This window comes from Bacillus rossius, chromosome 1 (genome assembly GCF_032445375.1).
Source record: "Bacillus rossius redtenbacheri isolate Brsri chromosome 1, Brsri_v3, whole genome shotgun sequence".
Lineage (NCBI taxonomy): Eukaryota > Metazoa > Arthropoda > Insecta > Phasmatodea > Bacillidae > Bacillus > Bacillus rossius.
Window position 1 is genome coordinate 62,846,382 of NC_086330.1, and position 25,240 is coordinate 62,871,621.

Consider the following 25,240-nt stretch of genomic DNA (forward strand, 5'->3'; position numbering starts at 1 on the left):
GCAGAATGAGTTCATTAGCACAGTTGGCTCAGTACTACTTGATCGAAAGTTTTCTCCCTTTTAAAAGTTGTTTACCGCCTTAAAAATATTTAACAACAATGGATATAAGAGCACTTTTACGTAAATATTTGTTGATACTTGGCACTGAACAAAAATAGACATGTCTAAAACTTGTATGAAAACATATTACCAATTGTCTTTACTGTAAGAGTTTAAATAAAAAAAAAGTAATTTTCGCTTTACTGGAATTATATTCCTTATTATCATTACGTATCATCATTTAAATCAGCAACCACGCAATATGTGTAAAACACTTTTTGAGAATATCTTTTTGCTGAAAACTGCACAACGTTACACAAGCATGAAGTATAGGTTTGTTGTAATATGTGATATTTTGCGAGGTATTGTTATGCAAATGAAATTATGAAAAGTTTTCGTTAGAAATCTAATGTAAGGTATGCATCTTGCAAGAATTTTGCCTTGATCTTGAAGAAGAAAAAACTGCTGTTTTATTTAAAAGCGAATTGATGTGTGATTATTTTGTGACTTATATTAGAAAATAAATTTTGAAATAGATGATCAGCTTGTATACACTATTAGTAATAACATGTTTAGATATCTTAAAACTCTCAGTACATCAAAAGGTTTCTCCAACAGCAAACCATTTTTTTTATTGAAGTTGCCACTAATTGTTGTAATAGGTATGAAGTTTTACACACAAAGGACTCGAAGCAAAACAACAGGAATGTATGACTGTTGGTAGCTATCAATAGTAAAGAAATCAAAGATTACAATAAAAAATATAAACATATTTGCATCTGTTTTCTAGTAACAAAGAAGAGAATATCATATATTAAGTAGTTGCGGATTCAACAAAATTTTAGTGAAAACAATTTTTATAGTACTATTATTTAAAAAAAGTATTTTTTAAGGCATATTACATAGTTTGATGGTAGGTTGGAAGTATAACGTGTTTGGCTTTATCTTTGAAAGATTTGTGCAATGGGAGTGTATGACTTGATGTAAGCTTTTGGACATACGCCATTGCTAAACATTGTTTAGCAATGGCGTATGTCCAAAAGCTTACATCAAGTCAACGTGTTTGGCTGACTTAAAAAGATTTCACTGTGAAATCCCTGACGTTAAAAATTAGATTTATTTATAGGAAAATGTATCATTTTGTAGTATTATTATTAACCGTCTCTCTTTTATCAGTATCAGAAAAAAATATTTAAAGCCGACTAAATTTAAAAATAATTAATAAAAACTCGTGATGATCTAAAAGTCGTTGAAGCCAAATGTCTTTCAGTTGCTATCACTCCCATTTAATGTAATGGCTGAATGTCGCAAGCTGCGTCAAATTCAGGGCGCACGGTTTCAGGACGTTACCGGAAGGCGAGAGGCGTACTTTGTTTATTTAATTGGGAGTTCTCAAGAGATGGCAAGGGCACAGTAAAGACCAAGGATGCTGAGGGAAGGAATTGGACTTGGCCTAGACAAAGCCTCCATATTCCCAAAGTGGTTTTGGGGTAAAAAAAGAATTTAAAAAAATTGAGTCCTACTCTAACCTCGGTTACGAGCAAGTTCATGTGTTCTCATGTTGAAAATACGTTTATTATACAAAACTCGGACACAAAATTTAAATTAGAAGTCTTTATAATAATCGCGAATTATAATTTAAACTACTTTCTTGAAGCGAATCACTGCTGGAAAAGCTACTTCGACTATCAAATCATTCGATTCGTAGAGCAAAGGTTTTAACTATATAACAAAGCGGCTTTGATAGCACCAAATTTTTGACCAGGAATTTTATTAATCAGTTAATACTACGAAGTTTCTCTTTGTATTTGTGTATTTTGGTTCGCGCCATCCGCCACAGATGGCAGCACCATGGTTACACATTTCCGTTCCACGCGACTTCCGTTCCGACTTCGTACTCCGACCAAATGCCGTATATCGAGAGATTTTACACATCAAAATCATGGAGTTAGGAAATTTACAGCACATGAAGTCTTTCTTACCCACCATCGCCACGTTTCAACACACCCAAAACATTGCGGGATTATGGTTAAGATGGGGTCTCATACGCCATGTTTTTTTTTTCTTCATCTTCTCAGCGTTTCTATTAGCTAAGGGTTGTTTGGTAAACTTGAAATTGTAACTCTCTTATATTAACATCTTCAAAATATTTTTACTTCGTGGTATATAATTGCTGAGAAATTTCGCCGCAAGCGGTAACAATTATAAACAATTGCTAGACTTCTAACACATATTATATATCACTAAGTAAAAATTTATAGCAAATATTAGTGACAGAACTGCAAATTAAAGAGTGGTATAATGGTGAGTATACAAAATTGCCCTTAACTAATAATAACGACGATAAAAAAAATAAAAAATATTACGTTAGAGGAACAATTTAATAAGTATGAATAGGATTAACGTCGTTAAACACAGTCACTTCGATAACATACAGTCATTAAAAACCGTTTCCACAATGGAAGACACTATTGTTCAGTGAATGTTTTGGGTGTACCACAAACACGGCCCAGACCATCATCCGGCTTCACGCAATAGGGAGACCGGATCCACTGGAACCCCGGGGGTCCCCTGGAATGTGCGAGTCCAGCGCCGCGGGCTACCTTGCTGCAGCAGGTTGAAGGCGATGTTGTTCTCCTCCTGCGTCTCCATGGTCATGAGGTCCATGCAGTACTCGCGACACACGTTCCTCGCGTCCAGCCAGTCGAGGCGGGAGTTGCGGTACTGCGGGTGGTGGCCGCTGAAGAAGTAGTTGTGGCCGCGGTAGAAGAACTCCTTCGGCCCTGCGACACACGGAGACACACCGCGTCAGCGACACCAACACCCGCACACACTGTTACCTTTCCTCGAGGCATCGCGGCATCGATACAAGTCGATAGTTGTTATACCGTTACACAAGCCTTGTTCCAACGGCACGTGACCCGGAGAGCCCGGTCTGAAGTTGAGTCGCACCTCGCGCAGTAAGAGCGTGAAGACCTGGTTATTGCTCGAGGTGGATCGACCTTCCCCTGTGATAGGTCGGTTGATGCTCCGACGTCACAGGCTGGTGGATCGACGTATGACGAGTGTCAGTGCGGTGAGTGCACAGACCTGCCAAGCCACGCACTGTGGAAACAAGGCTACAGGTACGCCAAACCGCATTGGCTAATTCACAGAGGACTAGGGGAGTGTGGGAGCTACCACTTTCCTAAGTGGGGGGAAACATAATTTAAAAAAAAGTAGCAAGACTCTTTTTATTTAAATATAATTTGTAACTATTTCTCAAAAAATATTGATAAAAATTGTATTTAATATTTATTTTGTTCTTTATTATTGTGTCGCGCAATGGACACCCCTCCCCCTTCTCCCCAAGAAAGATGTTGAATTACCTAAAATGTACCATAATTATCACAGTAAATGAAAAACAAAACAATTTTACGGGTTAATAAGGGAGTTAAAATAAAATTCCTGGATATACAATAATCGAAGCTTATGAAACAATGGTCGAAACCAAAGTAGTTTGTCATAAATTCATGTGTTTATAAACTTAAGTACAATTTTTGCTGAGAATAACTTTATTAAAAAAAATTAATTTTAACAACTTTCTTAGTTGGGTAATATCATTTGTAGAGGGAAAAATTACACACGTCCGAATTGCTGTAATACACGACCAAGGAAAATATTTAAGATCACAAGTAATTAACTGTGTTCTATAATCCGGAAAAAGCATAAACAATATCAAATCTGCATAATTTAAAGTGTTGTCCGAAGATACTGGGCACATAGGCATGGCTAGGATTTGCGTAAAAGGCTAAGGAGAAAAATATATGTAAGAATATATTTTGGTTAGGCTTGTTTCTGTGTGTATGTGTGTGTGTGTGTGTGGGGGGGGGGGGGTGTTTGTGGAATACTAAGGGAATCCTAACCCAGAAAATACTAAAAACATTATGCTTGGAAATGCTTTTTTTAAGGGTACATAATGAGAACTCGTGGTTGTTTTTTTTTTCGAAACCTAATAATTTTAGATAACATTGACCTTTTATGAAAGTTAGTTCCTTACATTGCCCCCATTTATGATCTATAATGTCCTAATATGTGTTTAAAGAGAAAACTTGTCTCTAATTTTACATACATTTAGCGTTTCTTTAGTTATTTTAAGCTTGTTAGTGAGGAGTTTTATTTAATATTAAATAAAATAATTCAGTACTATAAGGGGTAGGGGGTCAAGGGGATGGCCTCATTCGGCCCTCACCAAACCAAACGTTCTTGGGGGCAAACACCAGGGAGTAAATAATACAGCTGAAGCAACGATCTTTGCAATATTTTGGAAACGCGTGCGTGCTCCGGACATCGCTCACAACAGCGTCAGAAGGAGCGCACGCCGGGCCATTCCGTTACCCCGCACGATGCGCACGAAGCTCTCCTTTCGCGTCGCCGCCGCCGTCGATGGCGGGCAACGAGATCGCGGTCCGGGAACTGAACGCTCGCGCAACGCGGCGAAGAGGGGAAGCCTTCATTTCACAGACGAGAGAGCCACACCCGAAGTTCCCCGAAGTTCATGCTCGCTTTCCCCCCCCCCCCCCCCTCCGTGCTATCTCATTGTATAAACCGGTGTGGCATTAAAATTTGCGGTCGATTAGGATAGGTTAGCTACATTATAAATACTTTAAAACATTGTGGATGGTTGGTTATATTAGGTAAGTATAGCTACATTAAAAATACTGAAAAATCATTTTATTGTTGCTTAGCAGATAACTTTTTAATATGTAGCTATCCAGGGCTAGGAAACCGTTTACATGATTTCACAGTATCTTTAATGTAGCTATCCTAACCAAATCAACCGTCCACAATGTTTTAAAGTATTTATAATGTAGCTAACCTAACCTAATTGACCATTAGTTATCATGAGTTGTCCAAAATAAACATTCACGGAATATGATTACAAATAAATACCGTTGCCTTGTTTATGGTCTTTGAAGGCGATCTCGCGCCTCGGGACAAGCATCCTGTTCACACGCCCCGAGTCGAGCGGCCGAACTATTCGCGTTCGTGCAGTCCCAGACGGTTATTTTCTCACAGCCGGTAAACGGCGAATCGAGGCGACGTCGTCGTCCAAGCGTGACGGAAGTTTGACGCCCAGATTGGGGCAACTAAAAGTGCAACGATCAGGAGTGGGACGTTCGATGGCATGTTTGCATTATAGAACACTTGCGTACTTAGGCACTTACATACTTGTACATAGTCTTATATACTATATGCCCATGCTTTGCTACAGAACAGAACACCCTCGCACTGCTTATTAGACCCTATACATGCCTAGCCTCGTGAGTACGCCACTTCTTGAACATAAAAAAAAATCTAAAGATAATTTTAAAAATCTAATTTTTAAAAATATCATTAGACCTCAAATAAACGGAAAGAAATAGGAACCAAAGATGCCATATGATTTTAACGACGTTCAAATGCGCATTTATTTAAACAATATCGCGTGAGTACGTTGTCGAAGATGATTAATGAAATTGTGGCGAATGGCGCAAATGAAAGTTCAAAAAGCCAAATGGAAACTTTATTGTTATAATTGTTTAATGAATATCAACAAGATAGGCAGTATTTTAATGAAATTATTTGTCCGGGGTTTAGTATTTCTTCAAGTCTTTTTCGCTTTTATAGGAGCAGTTTCATTACATAGCTTAAAATTTCGTTATGTAGACGGAATGATCTTCCGGAGCAGAGTATTATAACGGCGGGTGCGGAAAAAAAGGTGTGATTAGTGTCAAGAAATGTTGTTGATAACACATTTTGCGTATATCTATCAGGCTCAAGTCTGAGATTTGTATCTCAAGTGTATTTGCAACATGAGAACACACGAGTTTGCTCTTTACCGAGGTCAGATGTTAAAACATCTCTGGCGAGTACTGAAAGACACACACACATATTTAAATCCCGACTGCGAAGTTGCACGAGCGAGCGACCGGGGACGGATCGGGGCTCAGTGAAACGCGATCCTCCCACGGCTGCGCCGAGAGAGTGATAAACACCTCTCCTAGCCGAGCACGCCGCACGAGGTCAGCACGCTCTCCCCTCCCCCCTCCCGCCCTGAGTGCGCGAGTCACGCGAGACGCCGCAGTGTTGCCACACGCCACTCGTTAAAAAGAAATAACGTTGCCCGCAACGCGCGGTTGATATCCTCCCGCTCACGACTCTGACATACATACCGTTGCGCCACCCAGTCGCCCGAAATAACCCGCCACGCACTTCGCAATCTTTTGGCAGAAGGCATCGGTCGATCTGAGGTCACAGGCACAAGGTTACGCAGTATTTGCGGTCGCAAGAGTTCACGTAGCACCTGGGATTTTTTTTAAAAGTTATATGTCTTTAGGCGCGTTGTGGTAAAACGATGCGCGCGCACCATGCAACGAAATTTTCACAGGAAGAAGTTGGACCCACGTGTATGAACATAAACCCAAAAATAGTCACTTTCATTAAACCTGGGTATCATACCAAAAGCTTTAGTTTGACAGGGTAATTATGCCACGAATTAATTATTTGACTAACTAAATCACCTACCATATTATAATTATGAGCCCACGTGTGTGTAAATATTTTAAGTCCAACTGAGAATATGCTAATTTAAAAAAGTGTAAATAAATCCCGTGCGTGGAATATTGTTTTTATTTTACTTTGTTGCGATATGGTTATAATGTAAAGAATTACCGCGAGGAAGGTCCAAGCCGTTTAGTATCACGTCGCGGATTGGCGGACTTGTTGACAATGTTCATTCGTTGACAGCAGAACATTATCAATGCCTATAAATGCATTGCAGTGTGTCTATGTAGCCTATTGGCAGAATTTTTTGCACTATAACTCAATGATAAGACGATATTTGAAGAACTACAAAATCAGTCTATTAGAAAGCTCGATCACATCTAACCTCTACTTAAAATAAAATAAAGTGAAAAACTAATTTATTGTAATCAATCCTAGCTTTGATATTTACTAAACAAATCTTCGTTATGGTGTGGGTATTTAAACAGTGTAATATTTATTGCTATTTAATGGATATTGGATGATGAACAATTATTGATATCCTGAGCTCTTATTTTGATGTGAGTAATAATTTTGTTTATTCCTATTTATTTATTTCCAGTTTAGTAAATTTTTTAATAAATACTTAAAAGTAAGGTTTCTTAAATACTTGAAAAATAAATGAAAGCCAAAATTCTCCGCGCTGTGTTATCTTTTTATTTAATTGTGTAAATGGTTTTGCTGAGTAAAAAAGTAATATTAGATATAAATGTGGTTGAGAATAACATTTATCAAAGTTGATTTACTTTTTAAAACGTGTATTTTTAAATGCTTTAGTAAGGTCCTGAAAATCTTAATATAAAATTGTATGGTGTGATTATTTTAACAGTGAGCAAAATTTATTGTTGATTAATTATTATTATTGATTGATCAATAGTTATTATTATCCTGAGCAGCTATTATCATAAGTAGTATTAATTTTGTTAATTCATTTTTATTTAAAAAATTGTATTCTTTCCCTATTTCTTTCTCTCGCTCTGCTGTTTTACTCCTTTCGATTTACTTACGAGTCGAGGTTTGAATTACCAAAGAAATTTCATTTCTATCACGTGTACTGAGTTACACGCGCTCTTTTCTTACTATTTTTAAATTGCATGTTACTGGATTGTGCTAATGTTTCTTAAGCAAATATATATTATTACATTTTATTTGTTCATCCCATTTATATAATATTATTAAATACATAGCTTTGATTGATTATTTTCCATATCGTACACAATCTCCACAAATATTTAATACAATGGTCTGCTTGGTGACTATCTTCGTCAAACATACCCCAAGTTTATATGTAGACCGTAGATTTTATTTTTGACTGAGGACTTCCACTTTGATACTACTTGTTAAGTTGCGGATACAGGAATTTTTTCAGTGCGGATGGGGTTAGAAAAAAAGGGAATTAGATAAAATTATAATTTGTGTATTCAAAAAACTCACGCCAAAAGAAGGAGCTATTTGCACATATGTCACTTCATGTGATGGTTGATGTTCCAGGTAATGTGACTCAAAAACATAGCATTCCGCCTTCTACATGATAACCATTCAACGAAATATGAATAATTTTTTATAACTTCGAGAGGGAGGTAGTTCCCCAAATACCCTCTGCCATTGTTGATGTGTTTGGAATTAATAACTGCGTCAAAAAGTGTTACATTCCACAGTATCTCCATTCCAACATATTTAAATTGAAAACACTACATTTTTGAGTTCAATATGTACCAAAATAACATGAAATACGTTTTCATAAGTGTTCCATGAATGCATTATAATATCATAGCTGGGAACATCGTGCAAAGTTCTGATTTTTTTTACAGTATGTCGTTAAATATTTACGCGAAATGTATAACGAATCTTAAAAACAATTACGAATTTCGTCTAAAATCTTAGTAAAAAACACAAGACTTTATTTAATTACATATGGATATTTTTAATGTATAGGTAAAAAGCAAAAATAAAATTCCATCAAAGTGGTTAGTAAGGTTAACATCGTAACTGGATAAAATTTGATGCAATTACTGAGAGTAATTAAAATATTCAACTCTAATTTTGACAATCAACTGCGGCTTTGATCATGAAAAAGAAAACATATTGTGGAGTAAGAAAAATTAGAAATAGTACAATATCTGTAGATGTTTTATATCACTGTGTCACTAAACAAATCAATGATTTAGAAAAAAAATAAGAATTTTTTTAAAGTAGACATTAAAAAAATTATTTTAATTCAATCAATTAAAATTTTTCCAAAATATTAAAATTTTCCATCAAATATGTCTTATCAGTGGCTGTAATCTTAAGACAAATACCGTATTTTTATCTTATTCTTATTTGGTGAAATACGAGAAATTTCCCAGCCTTTCATAAACGTTAAATGGTTCCCCTGCAAAGAAGATAATGCTACGTGCACGACAGTACTATCCTCGGGTTGCCTACCAGTAAGGCGGGGCTCAAAATTCATAGGTGAACTTTTTATTCTGGCGGGGACCGTACTATCAACAGCGGCTCCAATACTAGGAGGGGGGTTAGGGGTATTGGCCTCTTCCGAGCCTGATTTTTTAAACATTTTTCATTGTTTTGAGGGTATATTTATGTTTATTAAATAATTAAATTCGAGTTTTATCAAATCCATATTAAACTACATACTAAGGTAAAGTTTTTGAGAAAATGAATTTGTAAATATTTCAAGATCAATCTCTGAATTATTTAATGTTAGTTTTGTAACTGCATCCTATGTACGAATGCCAACCCAGTTTTAAAACACACAATATAAGACCAGTGTATGTATATTTATTTTCACTTAAACGACTGAAATTATTCTGTTAATACTTCCTAGAAACAAACCTTAACCTTACTGAGCCGACTCAACATTTAAGATTTAACAGTAAAAATTTTATCACGAAATATGTTTATTCGACTTGGCATCGAATGTATGTAGACAAACAATTTTTTTTGTCTCTACAGTATGATGAACGTTGCGCTATCTCTAAATTTCAATGTGAACTAGGGTTGTCAAGATTGTAATGCTATAGTTATCATTATTTCTTTATGTGACTTTAAATTATTACATAAAGTAATAAATGATAGTTGTACTATTAAAAAGCTTTATTTTTAATACTTATGCGTAGTGTAAATTCCACGAATTTCACGAAAGCAATATATACGGTTGAATCAAGCGGGTCCGCCATCTTTTAGAGATTTCTGAGACTTTCACAGATGGCAGAAGCGTGTTTACCCATTCCCCTTCCAATTGACTTGCGATTCCATTAACGAAATTACTTCTACCAAATGTCGTGTACTGAAAGCTAAGATGTTTACACATCAATATTAGTTTATTTTCAATAGGCCGTCCAGTTGAAACCTTTTCTCCACTTGGCTTCATCGCCAGGTTCAACATGACCGGCATACTGGGAGGAGAAACCGGTCGTTGCCAGGCAACAGCGGAGTTTGTCCGGCTTCGCTCCAGCGAGCGTATAGTGCAGAAACTCTAATTACCAAGAGATTTTTTGCCCGCCCGCTAGAGAGTTGCTTTCATAGTACAATACTAACATAGCTACATTGATTGTGAGAAGTAACGTATCAGATATTGTCAGCCAAACAAACCAGTAAAACTTTGGTAACCATATATTTTGTGGTGTGGCATACCAGTAAACCTGCCTCCCTTGCTCATTCATATAGAACTTGCTTTTTTATTACAAGCCAGTGTTAAGGTTTTGTCAAGTTATTGTATTTTGCTAAGCAATAAGACGTTAAGAAATTAAATTATCATTATTAAGCTAACATTTGGATTTTAATCTCCAGCTCTAGATATTTTGTTTGTAGTCATGGCCCACCCAACATATAGCTTAAAATGTTGCGTAAAACATGGTTTCAGTTTTCTTTGTAAGAGGCTCCCTCCTTTTTCTATGGGCGAGCCCGCGCTCCATCCTCCGACACCTCCGGCGTCGCAGACGGCGGGTCTGCACTCAGGGACTCCGTGAGGCGCCCAGGGACTCCATGAGGCACTCAGAGACTCCGCGAGGCACACTAGGGCTTCGTGAGGCACGCAGGGGCTCCACGAGGCCCCCAGGGACTCCGCGAGGTACACTAAGGCTTCGTCAGGCACGCAGGGGCTCCACGAGACACCCAAGTACTCTGTGAGGCACATAGAAGCTTCATGAGGCAGTCAGAGGCCCCGCGAGGCCCCCAGTGGCACCGTGAGACACTCGGGGCACTGTGAGGCACCCAGAGACTCCGCGAGGCACACAAAGGCTCCATGAGGCACCCAGGGTTTCCGTGAGACACCAGGGTCTCGGCGCGGTCGTGAGACAGGGTTCGTGTTTTTTGCGCCTCAGGGAGGGGGATAAGTCACTAATGAGCAGCGATGGGTGAAACTCTAAAGATAAGTAAAACGCAGCAATTAAAACGTCGCCGGGGGCCTGAGGGGGAGGAACGAGCTGGGGCGAATGTTTCGAAACGAGGGAATCGTGACTAGCGACTCGCGGGACTCGTGACGGCGGTTGCGGGGCAAATTGGGGCGGAACGAGGCTAAGAGGCGCCCGTGTCGTGCTATTAGTCAGGGGGAGGGGGCAGGTGGGGAGCAAGCGGCGAGCAGTCTCCAGCGCGGGGCACGACCAGCGTGTAGAGATTGTCGCGGCTGCTGAGACAGGTTTCTGCCGAGGTGAACAGACGGAGAATTAATCTCCAGGCGTTGCACCACTCGCCACACGTAGCTACGCCTCATCCAGCAGGATTGCGTCACGTGTGAAATAAGTAGTAATCTCAGCTCTGTTAGTGGAAATAAACTTCTGTGGAGCTAATTTGGATATCACTGCTTTCGCGGCTATTGTCTGAGGTTGCTTTCGACTCGTTGGGTTCTACTCGCGTCCAAAGCGAATAGTTTACCGACGTTCTGGTCGACTTGCAATCGCCATTTTCAGGGTATCAGTCTCGTACTCGGGATACTTCTACGGAGCGTGTCTTGTTGCAGCCATTTTCAAAGGCGGTTGACAATTTCGAAATTGTCATCTGTCCTAAAATATGGCTGCAACAAGGCACGCCGAACGTTAGGCGAACCATTGATATAAAGACGTGGTTCAAACCAGAAGTCAAAAAGCAATCAGATATATTGTTTGGTTCTAAAAGTTTTTTTTGGGGGGGGGGGGGAGAAGAGAGAGAAAAAAGGGGGGGGGGGAACAAAGACGCGAGTCCAGAACTAGGTCAGATTGCATAAGAGTGCCGACACTCCGTAGCGCAGTCGGATGCACACCGATTTAAGTTCGAGGGGTTCTGGGTTCGAGTGGATGTAAAATCGATACTACTTGAAGTTTATTCTTGAGGTAAAACTATCAATGGAAACAATAATAATATCGTGTATAGTTGGCAGTCCGTCCTCTTGGTCTAGTGGCTAACGTGTCTGGCTGGTGGGTTCGATTCTCGATCGAGGATAAGATGTTCCAAACCTTCTCCTTGTGCTCAGGACTGTGTGTGTGTGTGTGTGATATGTCCCTTTTACATTCATCCTGGAAATCATCTTGCCTTGGCAAGCATATTTTCATCACGGCTGTTAGCACCGTGCGTTGCCTGTGCTCAAGACACCCATAAATAGGTAAAACTACTCATTATCATAATTGTTGGCGCCAACTGTAGACAAGTCATTAAAAATATGCATAAGGAGAGGTATGAGAGGTGGATTTTGGTGGACAGTGACCAGCGCAAGACGGGCATAGAACAATGGCGAGATCGTACTGCGAACACGTAGGTAGAGGCTGCGCAGTGCCAAATCTTCCGCGCCCGACAACTACCGCGCCTTAGAACACATGACACGTTCGCTTGTATCAACGAAGAAAATAAGAAATCGGCAAACATAACCAGAGAAACACTAGTCAACCTGTACATTGAAAATGCTTCAAAATGCACAATTTCATCTTAGTTTCGCGTTCCTTCAATAGAGAAGTTACCTAAGCAACACCTAATATCAATTAAAAAAAGTCGTACTAACCTAGGAAATTCGTTATTTTCTCGTAATTCACTCTACGGATGAAACAGACCGATCGTGCAAGCTACTCGGCAAGGACAGCTATGACTCCAACATTGACCGTCTTGATTTAAAACATTATGTCGGATATACGTCATTGCTAGTTTTACAGCGTGTTTTATAGAAAAAACCTATGTCTGACATAATGTTTTGGATCAAACTTCCCAATTGCAAGAATTATACAAAGAAAGTATTGAACGTCTTATTTTCTACGACGCAAAAGGTGGCGTGTTTTAAAATCTACTTTAAAGTATGGTGACCAATACAATAACGTCAGGTATCAGAATATCAATTTGGCTTCATCATTAGGTTTGTCTATTTGTCGCTGTGTTGTTGAATGTTGTTGTTAGTCTGCATTTACTGTTCTTGAATGTTGTTGTTAGTCTGTATTTACTGTTCTTGTTGCAACTGTCACGTCATTTATTGCCAAATGTGTTTGTCTGTAGTGTAATTTTTTTCTGTCTATTCTTACCACGGCCTTATCTGTGCTGTCTAGGAAATCAACATTTGACATAAGCTGATTTTAGCTGGATTTTCAAGTGTATATCTAGTCATCATTGATGTCCATTCTTGAGATTTTTCTATGTCATACAATGTTAAAGATAAACAAGGGTATTTCCATAAAATCGGATCCCTAGTTTATTCCAGCTTCGTCGCGAACCACATTAGATTTCACAGAGGGTCACGTAAAAAGCAGAACACGGTAAATTTTTTTGGTGATAAATATTTGTAAATTCGTACATTTACGTGAAAACAACTGCATCACTAAAAAAAATAGTGTTCGCAGTAATACTGGGTTCACATTCTTACCCGGGCATTTATGCTTCGTGGTGTCCCAGTACCTCCGTTTTCTGAATAGCTATCCAGTAATAACTGCGCAAATTAATAAGCATGATGAAACAAAATTAAGTAAAATTATTGAATATTTGATTACCTTTTCCGTGGCTAAAAAAAAAAAAAAAAGATAAAAAAATAAAATTATGTGAAAAAATTTCGCAACAAATACTCAGTATTATCTCGACGAACGTATTTCATATTTGCGAAAATAACCATAGTCACGTGTTGTACAAAGTTGCAATATATTTCTTGAAGCATTGCCATTGCCAATAATTTCTTGGCAAGTGGTTTCCAAAAGAATGTTTCGTAAAAGTGCAGGATGTTGTTCTTGTGTGTGGTAATGAATGCTGGATCGGGCGAGCAGGCGAACCACATTCCCGAGCCGCCCGGCAGGCGCCGACACCGCCGGGTCGCCACGGGGCGGCGCCCGGGTCGCCGGGAGACGTTGACCGATGGTCCAGGAACACGGGTCGCGCCGTGACGAAACTCGCGTGGGCAGCGCCGGCAGGCTCCGACACCCGACCGCGACCGAGCTCCATCCACGGATTACACGTCCACGTTGCGTCACTACCCCTTCCCCCCCTTCGCATGACCATTTTTTTTCCCTCCTTGAAAATGCCGTTTTTTTTTTCAAAGATGGGATGACGGCGCACTCACCCGTACGCGTCCCAGAAGAAGGATCTTCGCTGTGTACAGAGTCACGGCATCGCTTCCGGCTCGCCATATTGGCTCGGGGGGTTTCGACACGCCAGGAACTGCAGTATTCGTGGTTCAGTAAACGAGGTTACAGACGTAAATGAGCCCCCGACTTCCTGACCGAATGTTTTGGCGAGTTTCGTAATTTTTCTATTTTTTTTTTTGGCAGTTCACAGAATATAGCATTCTTCCATCCAAGTGTCTTGTTTGATTAAAAATGGGGATACTCTTTCGAGCAAACACCGCATATTCTAGTCGGTCTGTTTTAAATGTATTTATAGTCACAATAACTCTAATAAGGTTAATTAGCTTTAACTAAGTGAAAATTTTTGTTTGTTACAACCAATTTTTTAGCCTGCAGTTTCCTATAATTTTCTATTTCCCCCCCCCCCATGCGTAAAAACCAAAACCACATTTCGTCTAGGACAATCACTGCAACTGCAACTTGCTTCGTCAAAATCATTTCGAACACTGAAAAGTTCGGAGTACGTTCTAATTGCGCGCGATGAAAAATATCAGAGTCGGGATAGTTAGCCAAGATCGCCGAGCTGCAATCGATATATTGTTACTGTTTCACGTTACACGGTTTTTTTTTACACAGAATGGCTTTAACGACAAATTTCCTTCAAGATTACGATGATTAGGCTTACAACTACTAAGTTATCGATTCGGAGTTCATAAATACATGTGTTTTTATTAGGAATTAACGCCTCGTAAACAGTGAATTTGTGACAGACGAACATGTAATGCGATTAAAATGCATAAAAACTGAGACAGGAATTGGCCACGGTTTATGGATAGGAACCTTTTCAAAACCATCAGGAAAGCGGCCATAGAGTGTTAATCACGCCTAAGGTTGTCAGCGAACCATAATCCAAGGAGAGAAAAAAATAGGGGCATCCATATAAGGCCAAATGGATGCATGAAAGGACACCCGCCACTCCTCATTTCACAAAAAAAACTGCATGAAGGTCAACAAAAGTGGTTTCCATCCCTTAATATCCACAAATAAAGGATCTTGTAGATTAAAGGCTCCTTCAAGTTTTCGGAAATAGCTTGTTTGTCCACTCTCTGTTGATTTCTGTATTTGGTAAATTTTCTGCAGCACGAAAGCTTGTGTACAAACACCGAAAGTCAAAATAAACCGTAAGTCCGAAATTATCTGTGTGGCTACAGTGTATGGATCACAAGGTCAAAGACCACAAACTTTCTCGTCGTGTTACATCAATACAAAAAACAAAATGCACATACAAAGTTTGTGCTATAAGGTTAAGCATCATACTATATTTTGAATTTTTTTTTGCTTATTCAAAATGTTAATGCAGAAATATGGGACTATGAAATTTAAATTTATGGTGAAAAAATAATATACTTATATGCTAGGCAAAACATTCGTAGCAATTGCAATGAAACAAAAATAAATTATGTTAAATTGCAATAAGCCAGCATGGAGGGTGTTGCCGAACCTTAAGTGGGAACATTCGCCACCGTCTTGTATTTAGAAATAGAATATTTTTATTTGAGTTTTGATATATATATACTTATTAGCTTTATAAAGCATAAAAAATTCTCCCCAAGATAATTAACAAATTCCATCATGTAAGCGTCCTAAGGAAATAATGAGAACTTAACTTATATCACGTAAGTAACTGCAATTATAACGGGTACACCGGGCCACGAATACTGACTTCAACAAGGGTCCAAACTAAGTTCCTGTGATTTGTGAGCCATACATTTAAGTAATCCATCTGTAATGCAACTAAGGCCTATATTTTTAAAAATTCATGATGTCAAGGCACAATGCCCAAAGGTATTAGAAGAGTTCAGATGGAGCACGTGTTAGCAACACTGAAGTCAAACAAAACAGGGACCGTTGCGAGGCAACGACCGGATATCTTACTCTTCTCAATATTGCGGTCAAAGATCCAGTCAATGCTTTCTTATGGACACAACTATCAGGTATTTTCCATAAGGCGCAACAAGTCTATTTTCCTCTCTATTGACACCACCTCGTTTCCTTTCCCATGGCTATAATCCGGCCTTATGTTCCCCAATGATAATTCCCCACACGCTATTGCAACTGACATGGTCTAAAATGTTTGCGCACTGAGACAGAAAAATGTGGATAACTTAACACCGAATTTAAGACCAAGTAGATGAGTTTTGAGAGTATTATTTAGAAAATAAAAACAAGGCAAAACATGTTGATGTGACTATGGTTTGTATACATAATTCCTGGTTATATATTATTATTTTTGAAGTGTAAAATTTTATTTCTTGGTATATGACATTTGGTAGGAGTAATTTCGTGAATGGAACAGAAGTCGCATGCAACGAAAAAAGTGTAGTCACGGTGCTACCATCTGTGGAGTAGGATGGCACGACCCAAAGTTTACAAAACCCAAGGGAAGCTCTATAGTATTAAATGTTTAATGATTTTAAATAATATGGGCAGTATTTTAATAAAATTACTTTTTGAACATCAGGTACAAAGCAGGCGATTAGTATTTGTTCAAGTCTTTTTCAATTTTAACGGAGCCGTTTCATTGCGTAGTTTAAAATTTTGGTCCGCTAATCAAATGATTCAATATTCGACGTGGCTGCTCCGGCAACGAATTCTAGCAGCGTGTGCGGGAACTAAGCGTGATTCGCGTCCAGAAATGAAATGTAGCTGTAAAAAAAATTGCATGTATTCATCACGCTCGGCATTATTTTAAAGAATTCTAAGTTAAAATTTCGTGTCCGAGTTTCGTGTTGCAAGCGTTATTTGCAAAATTGAGTACACACGAATTTGCTTGTTGCCGAGATTAGATCAGATGTTACACCTCTCTGGCGAGTACTGAAAGACTCGATCACTTTTTTTTTCTTCCTAAGATTGATGATGTTTGTAATGGGTGTATGAAAAGTTCGCAGGCTTAATTGTCGAGACGTGACATCTGGAGGAACTAGACGTGGGTAAACGCGCAAACAGAAACAAGTGTGTTGGTTGTGCCGGCGTACAGCCGCAACGGGACCCGCGGCCAGGTTCCTGGGAGGCACGCAGCTTTCCCCGCGGCTCCGCTGTGAGGCACGCAGCGGCGAGGGGCTGTCCCGAGCACCTCCCAGCTACGTCTGCGTGGCTGTCCCCAACCTATCTATCTGCATTCTTATAGAACTTTCCTTTGGCCGTTTGTTTGTTTGTTTGTTTGTTTGTTCGAGGTTCACGCAAAAAAAAAAAAAAACGACACAACCGATTTTGAAAATAAACCGTTTGTGTTTAAAAGATTGTGATCTTGCTACGATGACGGAAGCCGGAGATATAACAGTAAAACCACAGCAGTGTGTGTGTCTGTTGGTCTGCTTGATTGTTCGAGCATCACGCAAAAAACTACTGGACCGTTTTCGATGAAACCTTTTGTGTTTAAAAGCTTACGACTAAACGTAAAAAAAAAAACTGGTGTATATTTTATATTACGATGAGGGAGCCGGAAATTTATAATAATAAAAACCACATTTTTTTCACAACCAAGAGCAAAAAAACAAAAGGTAAGCTCCCATTTCAATTTCATTCGTATCAAAGGAGGGTCCGTGTTGAGTGGCCCTTGCACTGGACGCCACGCGGGCGGAACTGTAGTATAACATGAAAGATTATCAAGGTTTCATGAAATTTTGCTATTTAATTGATGATTCTTTCTTCGTTACCATGTCTACGGGCTTTTTCATTGTTGATGCCTTCTGCGTCGTATACATGGCAACGGCTTTTGCAACGACAGTGGCGCCCCCACGAAGAGGGGTGTGTACCTATAATAAGCAGTGCCACTGTGTTCTGTCGTAGCGAAGAGCGGATACTCCGACTAGTGTGTTACAAACATGTTCGTGTAACCAACATTTGATCATTAATTTAAATGTTTTAGGCTCGTCCAAAATAACTGCGAATTTAGCCTCCCCCTCTTCTTCCCCCACACGTCCTTTTACAATTAGAAATATTTGGTATTGATCTTACGAAATATATTAATTTGATCATTTGTAATTAACATAATTTTGTCGTTTCATTAATCTCGGAATCTTTAATAATTTGTTTATGGAAAACTAAATCAATGATAATGCGTGAAGTCAGCTTCTCTCTCGCTACTCCCCCCCCAACCCCACATACATAAATATATATATACAAATAAAAGCACAAAGCACATTTCCCTGAGCCCCGGGCGACAATGCGAGCATCCCTCGGTGTCCTCCTGCCACCACGTGGCCTTCACGCCCTATTCACAGGACATGGACAGACATGGTCCTATTCTGGTTCGATAGGGCGCCGCGCGGTCGCGCACGGAAACTCCAGCAACGGGGCGTCCTGGAATACCATTGGTGCGCGAGCCACTTAGACACACGACACGAGGCCCATCAATTCGACTCACATGTCGGGGTTGTCGGAATCGAACCCACGACCCTCAGCTACACGAGAGTGATGCGATGGCGATGGAAAGTTCACTGGGGATCCGACACGGAAAAGTGTTCAGGTTCAACGGTCTTTCTGGAAGCTCCACGCAATACAACGTACGTACCACGGCCAATATCTCCTACTCGTTAACTTACTGTTAATTGGAATAACTGTCGCTCGACGCTATTTACTTTTTGATGTTGAACATCTTAGCTCTCTCGGTGCACGGCATTTCGTGGGAGTAACATCGTGAATGCGGCAGAAGTTGCATGGAACGGAAAATTGCAAGAAGTAAATAGTAGAAGAAAACATTTATCAGTCTCGGCTTTACCAATGTTGGAATGGATTACGCTCCACCGACTTCTAGGTAAATGAGAAAGTTTGATATCAAGCTTTATCGTCTTAGACTATAATCATTAATTTAATTTTGTTGTTTGAAAACTGTAGTAACAACTAACTTTTGGCGTTATTTTTAGCATTTCATCAATACTTATATATTTTTTAAAATTTTTACTTGAGCTCCACACTATACAGAACACATTTCAGATTCATTTCAGAGACGTAACTGCATATTAATGAAGTATTGTAATGTTTCTGTAACAGGGCCAACGGCAAAGAACAGTTCCAGCAATGCCCCGCAGTGATTTCGAGAAATCGTCGGCAAATATCGGAATGGCGGCACCTGGACTCAAACCCGGGTGACTTTGAATTTCAAAAGCATAACGTCAGAGTTATGGAACGGATAGGAATCTGTTGTCATGATTTCATGACACAGGGGATTTCCCCCTTTTCTTTTATTACCCGGCGCTCTTAGCCTAGTGGCCCTGCCGCCCCAGGGCCCCCAAAGCGTGGGTACGGATACGCCGTACACGCAAACCGGAAAGGTGTTAGAGGTCCAGCTATGTCAATAGGCTGAGGCTACCCATCCCAACTTAGACCGCAACCCCCCTGTCTCACTCAGCTAACCAGACAAGTGGCTGCATCCCTGAGCTCAAAAACGCAGCATTGCTGGCGCCTACCCAGTGGGCATCTCTTGTCAGGGAGGAATCTGCCAAGCGATGACACAAGGCGAGGTGAGATCATAGGCCGAGAAGAAAAAAGAAATCTCAGGTGAGAGCGTCCGCCATCGTCTCTAGAATAAACAACACCCAGCTCTTCCGTGCCAACTGCTCCTCTTGAGACTGGACAGCGGCCAGCTGAGTCAGGGAAAGCTGAGAAACCTACCATATACTGACCCTAGGTCAGAAGTGCAAACAATTCGCGTTTGTGCTATTCAGATTTTTTTAATGTCTAACATCTTAGCTCTAGGTATACGGTATTTGGTAGCAGTAATTTCATGAATGGAACGGATCTCGCATGGAACGGAAATGTGTAACCACGGAGCTGCCATCTGTGTCGGATGGCATGAACCAAAGTTCGCATATAAAAAGGAAAACTTTATAGTATTAACTGTTTAGTGAATTTGAACAAGATGTCCACTATTTAAATAAAGTTCCTAGTCGATAATCAAATCCAAATGAAGGGTTCAGTATGTAAGTCTTTTTCGCTTTTATTGGAGTCGTTTCACTATATAAATTAAAATTTGCCTCTGCAAATCGAATGATTCAATAGTTGACGTAGCGGCTCCGGCAACGTAATCTAGTGGCGGGTGCGGAAACTACGTGTGATTCGCGTCAAAAAATGTGGATGAAAACACAAATTGTGTATATTTATGACGCTCGTCATTATTTTTAAGTATTTAACGTGTCCAAGTTTGGTATTATGTGTTTTTACAGCATGAGAACACAGGAATTTGTTCGTTACCGAGGTTAGATATTACACATTTCTGGCAAATACTGAAAGACATCACGCTTTAACATGTGATTTGTGACTTCTTTTTTCCTCAAGCCAACAAGTCAGATTGCGTTATGATGTTGACTAAGAACTGAAGCCTCCTCCACATACCTTGCCACAGCTAGATACTAAAGCTTTCCACACGCCGTCAGTACACGCCCAAGTTGTCTTCAACAACAGGAATGCCAGAAAAAAAAAATACTACGTATAGAGAAACTCTTGGTCGGTAAGGAACTGTGACAAGAAGTAACTTTTTTGGAGGAAAATTGTTCTCTCCAGAATCTTAGGAAAATATCTTTCAAGTTTCATTTGGGCCTGGGTGCTTTTCTGAAGCACAATACAGTAAATCCATAAAGTAATGTCTTGGTTATAAATTTTGATCGTATAAACTGCAAGTGTTGTAGAGTGTTGATTAAAGGTCACAATTAAAGAGTAATAAACAGTTTTAATAAGCGCATGCACGAGTATGCCTACTCTTTGTTGTTTTCTCGTATGGAGCACCACTTAGGCAAAATGGCGACTCCTGAGCGTAAAGCGTTTGTGTTCTGCAATTAGCTGATAGTGAATCTGTAATCTCGGCCTTCCCCATTGGAAAGCTCTTTGCACGAGAGTGGTTTAACGTCGAAGACCGTTGGATTTGACGTAATAGTCGAGACGACAGAGATCTTTTTCGCTGGCCTCCACGTTCACCTGACATAACGCCATGAAATTTTTTTTCCTTTGGAGCTTTATAAAAGATCGTGTCTACGTTCCGTCGCTACCTAATGATTTACCAGAGTTGAGACACAGAACTGAATATGATATTGCTTCCATTAATCCGGACATGTTAAACAAAGTGTAGGGAAAATGGGACTTATGGTGCCGTATAACTAAATGTGCACATATTAAATCTTTTTAAGAAAAATTGTTTAGTTTACCTTCAATTTATTGTATGATTTGTTGTAAATAGCATAAATTAAACTGTTATAATACGCAATTGAAACTGGGTCTTTTTTTATGAACATCCTGTATTCCAGTGCCAGCAAACACAACATAACGGTGAGTTCAGAATTGCATCTATTCCCACAGTCGCTCTGCCACACGCGCAGTGTCTGAGACGAAAGAAGGCATGTCCTCGGGGTGTAGCCGGCTGTCCTCTAAACGAGGAAGAGATCTCACATCTGTAGCCCATTGTGATGAGTGAACGATGTTAAATGAGGTCCAGGAAAAACTAAATTCCAGGGAAAATAATCTTGAATTATTTATAAAAAAATAAAGCTCTGAAGTGCTTGCTATCAACGCATTATTGTAAATACATCCAGCCCACGTTTCTAACACCACAAAAATCTAGGTTTGATCCCGGGAATTGAACCAGATTGGCTGAGGATGGAGTGAGTTATGTGAACACTGCTGCAGCTGAGCTTTGCGTTTACACACGATCAGTCAGAGCGAAGCACCAATGTAAGACGTCACAGTAGCGAGGCAGCAAAGCCTGGAGATTGTGCCATGCCTTCTGGAGCTTCCGTGGCTGCATTCCCTTCTTTTCCCACGCATGCTGACAGCGCTGGTCTCCGGCCAGCCGGGAACTGTCTGGGAACGCCGACTCCCGATGACCCTCCCAGGACTCTTTCCTCCCGCCACTACCACCGCGTCAAGAGCCGCATCATCTGCCTCCGCTGAGACCGCCTCACCTTTTCGCACTCCAGAAGCTTTGACAGAAATGATAGCTTCTGCACTGTTGGAAATTACAGTACATTCGCCGGGCTTTTCAACGAAGAATTCACCTGGAATAAACGAAGATTTTTTTTTTTTTTTTTTTTGTAATCTCAGATAGCTCCGTCTTCGTCGAAACTACACCGTATTTCGACTTCTGAGTGTACACGGATGCACAAAAAATATTGCCTGGTACGTTTATAGCTGTTCTGGAAAAAAAGAAGGTGGATGGGGTGGTGGTGGGGGATATGTTAAATCCAAATTTCTGCCCCAGGCGAAGGAAGGCCTAGATCCGTCCCTGCTAGGACGGCCCTGCGACAGACGCCCGCAGCGATCCTGGCGACACGACCTTTGGCCCGCGCCTCTTGGTGTGGCAACGAGTAGAGGTGGCGACGGCCGGTCCGTTACGTCACGGCGCGTGCCTTCCAGAGGCCGGCCCGCCGGACACGTGTCCCCGCTCCCGGGGGCTGGCCTGTTCCAGTGGCGGACACAGGAGGTGCGGGTCTTTCAGCACTCGCCAGTGATGCGTAACATCTAACCTCGGTAACGAGCTAAGTCATGTGTTCTCATTTTGCAAATACACATAAAAATACGAAACTCGGACACGACATTAAACTAGGAATTCTTCAAAATAACGCCGAACGAGATAAATACACGCGAATTGTTTTTAAAACTACATTTCTGGACGCGAATCACACGTAGCTTTCGCACCCGCCGCTAGAATTCGCTGCCGGAGCAGCTACGTGTCGACTACTGAATCATTTAAATAGCTGACTGAAATTTTAAACTACACAATGAAACGGCTCCAATAAAATCGAAAATCCTGATTTTCGATAAGGTATTTTTGTTTTTAAATTTCAGCCCATCTTGTTGAAATTCATTAAACAGTTAATACTTCAATGTTTCATTTTGCCTTTGTGAACTCTGGTTCGCACCATTCGCCACAGGTGGCAGCACCGGTTTGTTACACATTTCCGTTCCTTGACTTCCGTCGCAATAACGAAATTACTCCAACCAAATGCCGTATAACTAGAGCTAAGATCTTACATATAAAAACCTGACATTACTGTTTACACTAACACTGACATATGGGTCTAAAGCAGTAGCTGTAAGATACGTGGCTTCTCACATAGTAAAATACTGTCTTCACCTATATTTTGAATTTTTTTTCATAACATGTAAAAAAAGGGGAGGGGGGGGGAGATGTATCCTACCTATTTCCACCCCCGTCCTCCACCCTTGAATCCTCCATAGCCGCGGGCCTACAAGGTCATCTTAGTTTTGTGTAGCAATCATAATAGCGCGACAGACGTGCGACATCACATTATTGTGTAAATGTAGTTTTTAACAAAGATTAACTATATTTAGAAATTCCTACCAATTGCCGTGTACTGATAGTTAAGATGTTACACACGAAAAAAGCACGCATAATGATAATTGCCAGTGAAACAATCTAATCATGATTCGGAAAATATTGACACTTGGCGTCGCAGATGTGTCGAACTTGAGCGGCTAGGAAATTATTCCACTCGCGTCTCGTCCATTGCGAAGTCAGGGAGAGTTCTCCCTAATACAGATAATTTTCTTTTCAACTATGATACCACTGTAAAACCAGATAAAATTGCTTAACATTAATTGGCACCAAATATGCTTAATTAGAGAGAAGCATACTCTTTAAACACTTACTAGAACATTATCATAAGCAACGGTAGTGTAATATTAAACCTTTAACAAGTGGCTATGTTAAGCTATGAATTACTATGTATGAAAAAACACCGAAGGGTTCTCAGATAACATAAAATTGTTTTTTTCAGGCTTTCCTTATTACATATCCCTCAACACCAGATCTCCCCTCTCCCCACCATCCCCAAGAAAGATGAATATGAAAAATATATTATTATACATCGCTTCACAACCCCCCTCCTCCCTTCTTCTTCTTCCACAAGTCCTCGTTACGCTGATAGTTGCTTGCTTCCTTTTTTGTTGTTGTGATTTTTGAATAACGGATGCGAATTGAAAGTTTGCCGAGTTTTGTTTTTACAGTTTCGCGTGCGAGAGAGATAGAAATAGAGAGAGAGAGAGAGAGAGAGAGAGAGCGAGCGATAAACTGGCTGCGTGACCTCGGAAGACCCGACGAACAATTCTCCCGTCTCAAAGTAGTCAGTATTTATTCGTGACTTTCACTGTCGGTGTTTCCCTGGGGGTGAAGGTCAGGTTCGCCCGTGTCTTCCTCCGCGCGCGAGGCTACAGCGGCGGTCCTACGGCAGCTCGGAGCTGGGAGTCGTCAGCTGTGACGTAGCTGAAGTCACTTCCCCACCAGTCGTCGCCCACAACCATGCTTGACCTCGTTCCATGTTGGTTAGTGAGCATCAGTTAGAATCTTCGTCTTTAAACACACTAATCTCCATAAAATAAAGGTAATTTAAAACTATTTAAACAATGGAAACGCAATACTTCAGCGAATATTTTGGACTCTTAAACAACAAAGCTCAGACTATCAGATGGAAAATAAAAGGCTTCACGCTGTTACCATGTCATCACGTAGACGTGGCCACCCTCTGTATAAGAAAGATGAAGGAGGCCATCTTCCTCCCCCCCCTTGCTAAGGGTAAGTGAAGTGTGTGTGTGTGTGTGAGAGAGAGAGAGAAAGAGACGTTACTTTCATGTTCATGGATAGTCTCATTAGGAGATTGTGGGTGGGCAGTAGGTCTCTGTATACGCACCAACATTGGTCAATAAAGACGGGGAACAAAAACAGGAATTCGCATCCGTAATACATGGAATCACAAAAAAAAAGGAAAGACGCAACCATGAGCGCTGCCAGGATTTGTTAAGGAATACGTAGTCCCTGGAGGGGGTGAGGGGCTGGGGAAGCGATTTATAAAAATATATTTTGCTGATACCATTTTATGGGAAGGGGGGTGGACCTGGTGTTCAGGAGTATGGAATAAGGAAAGCCTGAGAACACATTTGAAGCTATATGATGACCCTTTGGTGCTTTTTATACATATAAATTCATAGCTTAACATAGCCACTTGCGAAAGGTTGAATATTACACTACCGTTTCTTATGATAATGTTCTAGTACGTGTTTAGAGAGAAGGCTACTATCTTTAATAAGCATATTCAGTGTCCATTAATGTAAAGTATTTTAACTGT

At 40.3% G+C, this 25,240-nt stretch overlaps 1 protein-coding gene across 1 annotated transcript in view; it reads right to left on the bottom strand.

The window, feature by feature from the left end:
* LOC134536808 (uncharacterized) overlaps nt 1-25,240 on the bottom strand; it is a 36,146-nt gene that overhangs the window by 2,754 nt on the left and 8,152 nt on the right. Inside the window, exon 3 of the mRNA XM_063376753.1 lies at nt 2,643-2,822. Coding sequence (XP_063232823.1) covers nt 2,643-2,822 — 180 coding nt within the window. The remainder of the gene's footprint in view (nt 1-2,642; nt 2,823-25,240) is intronic.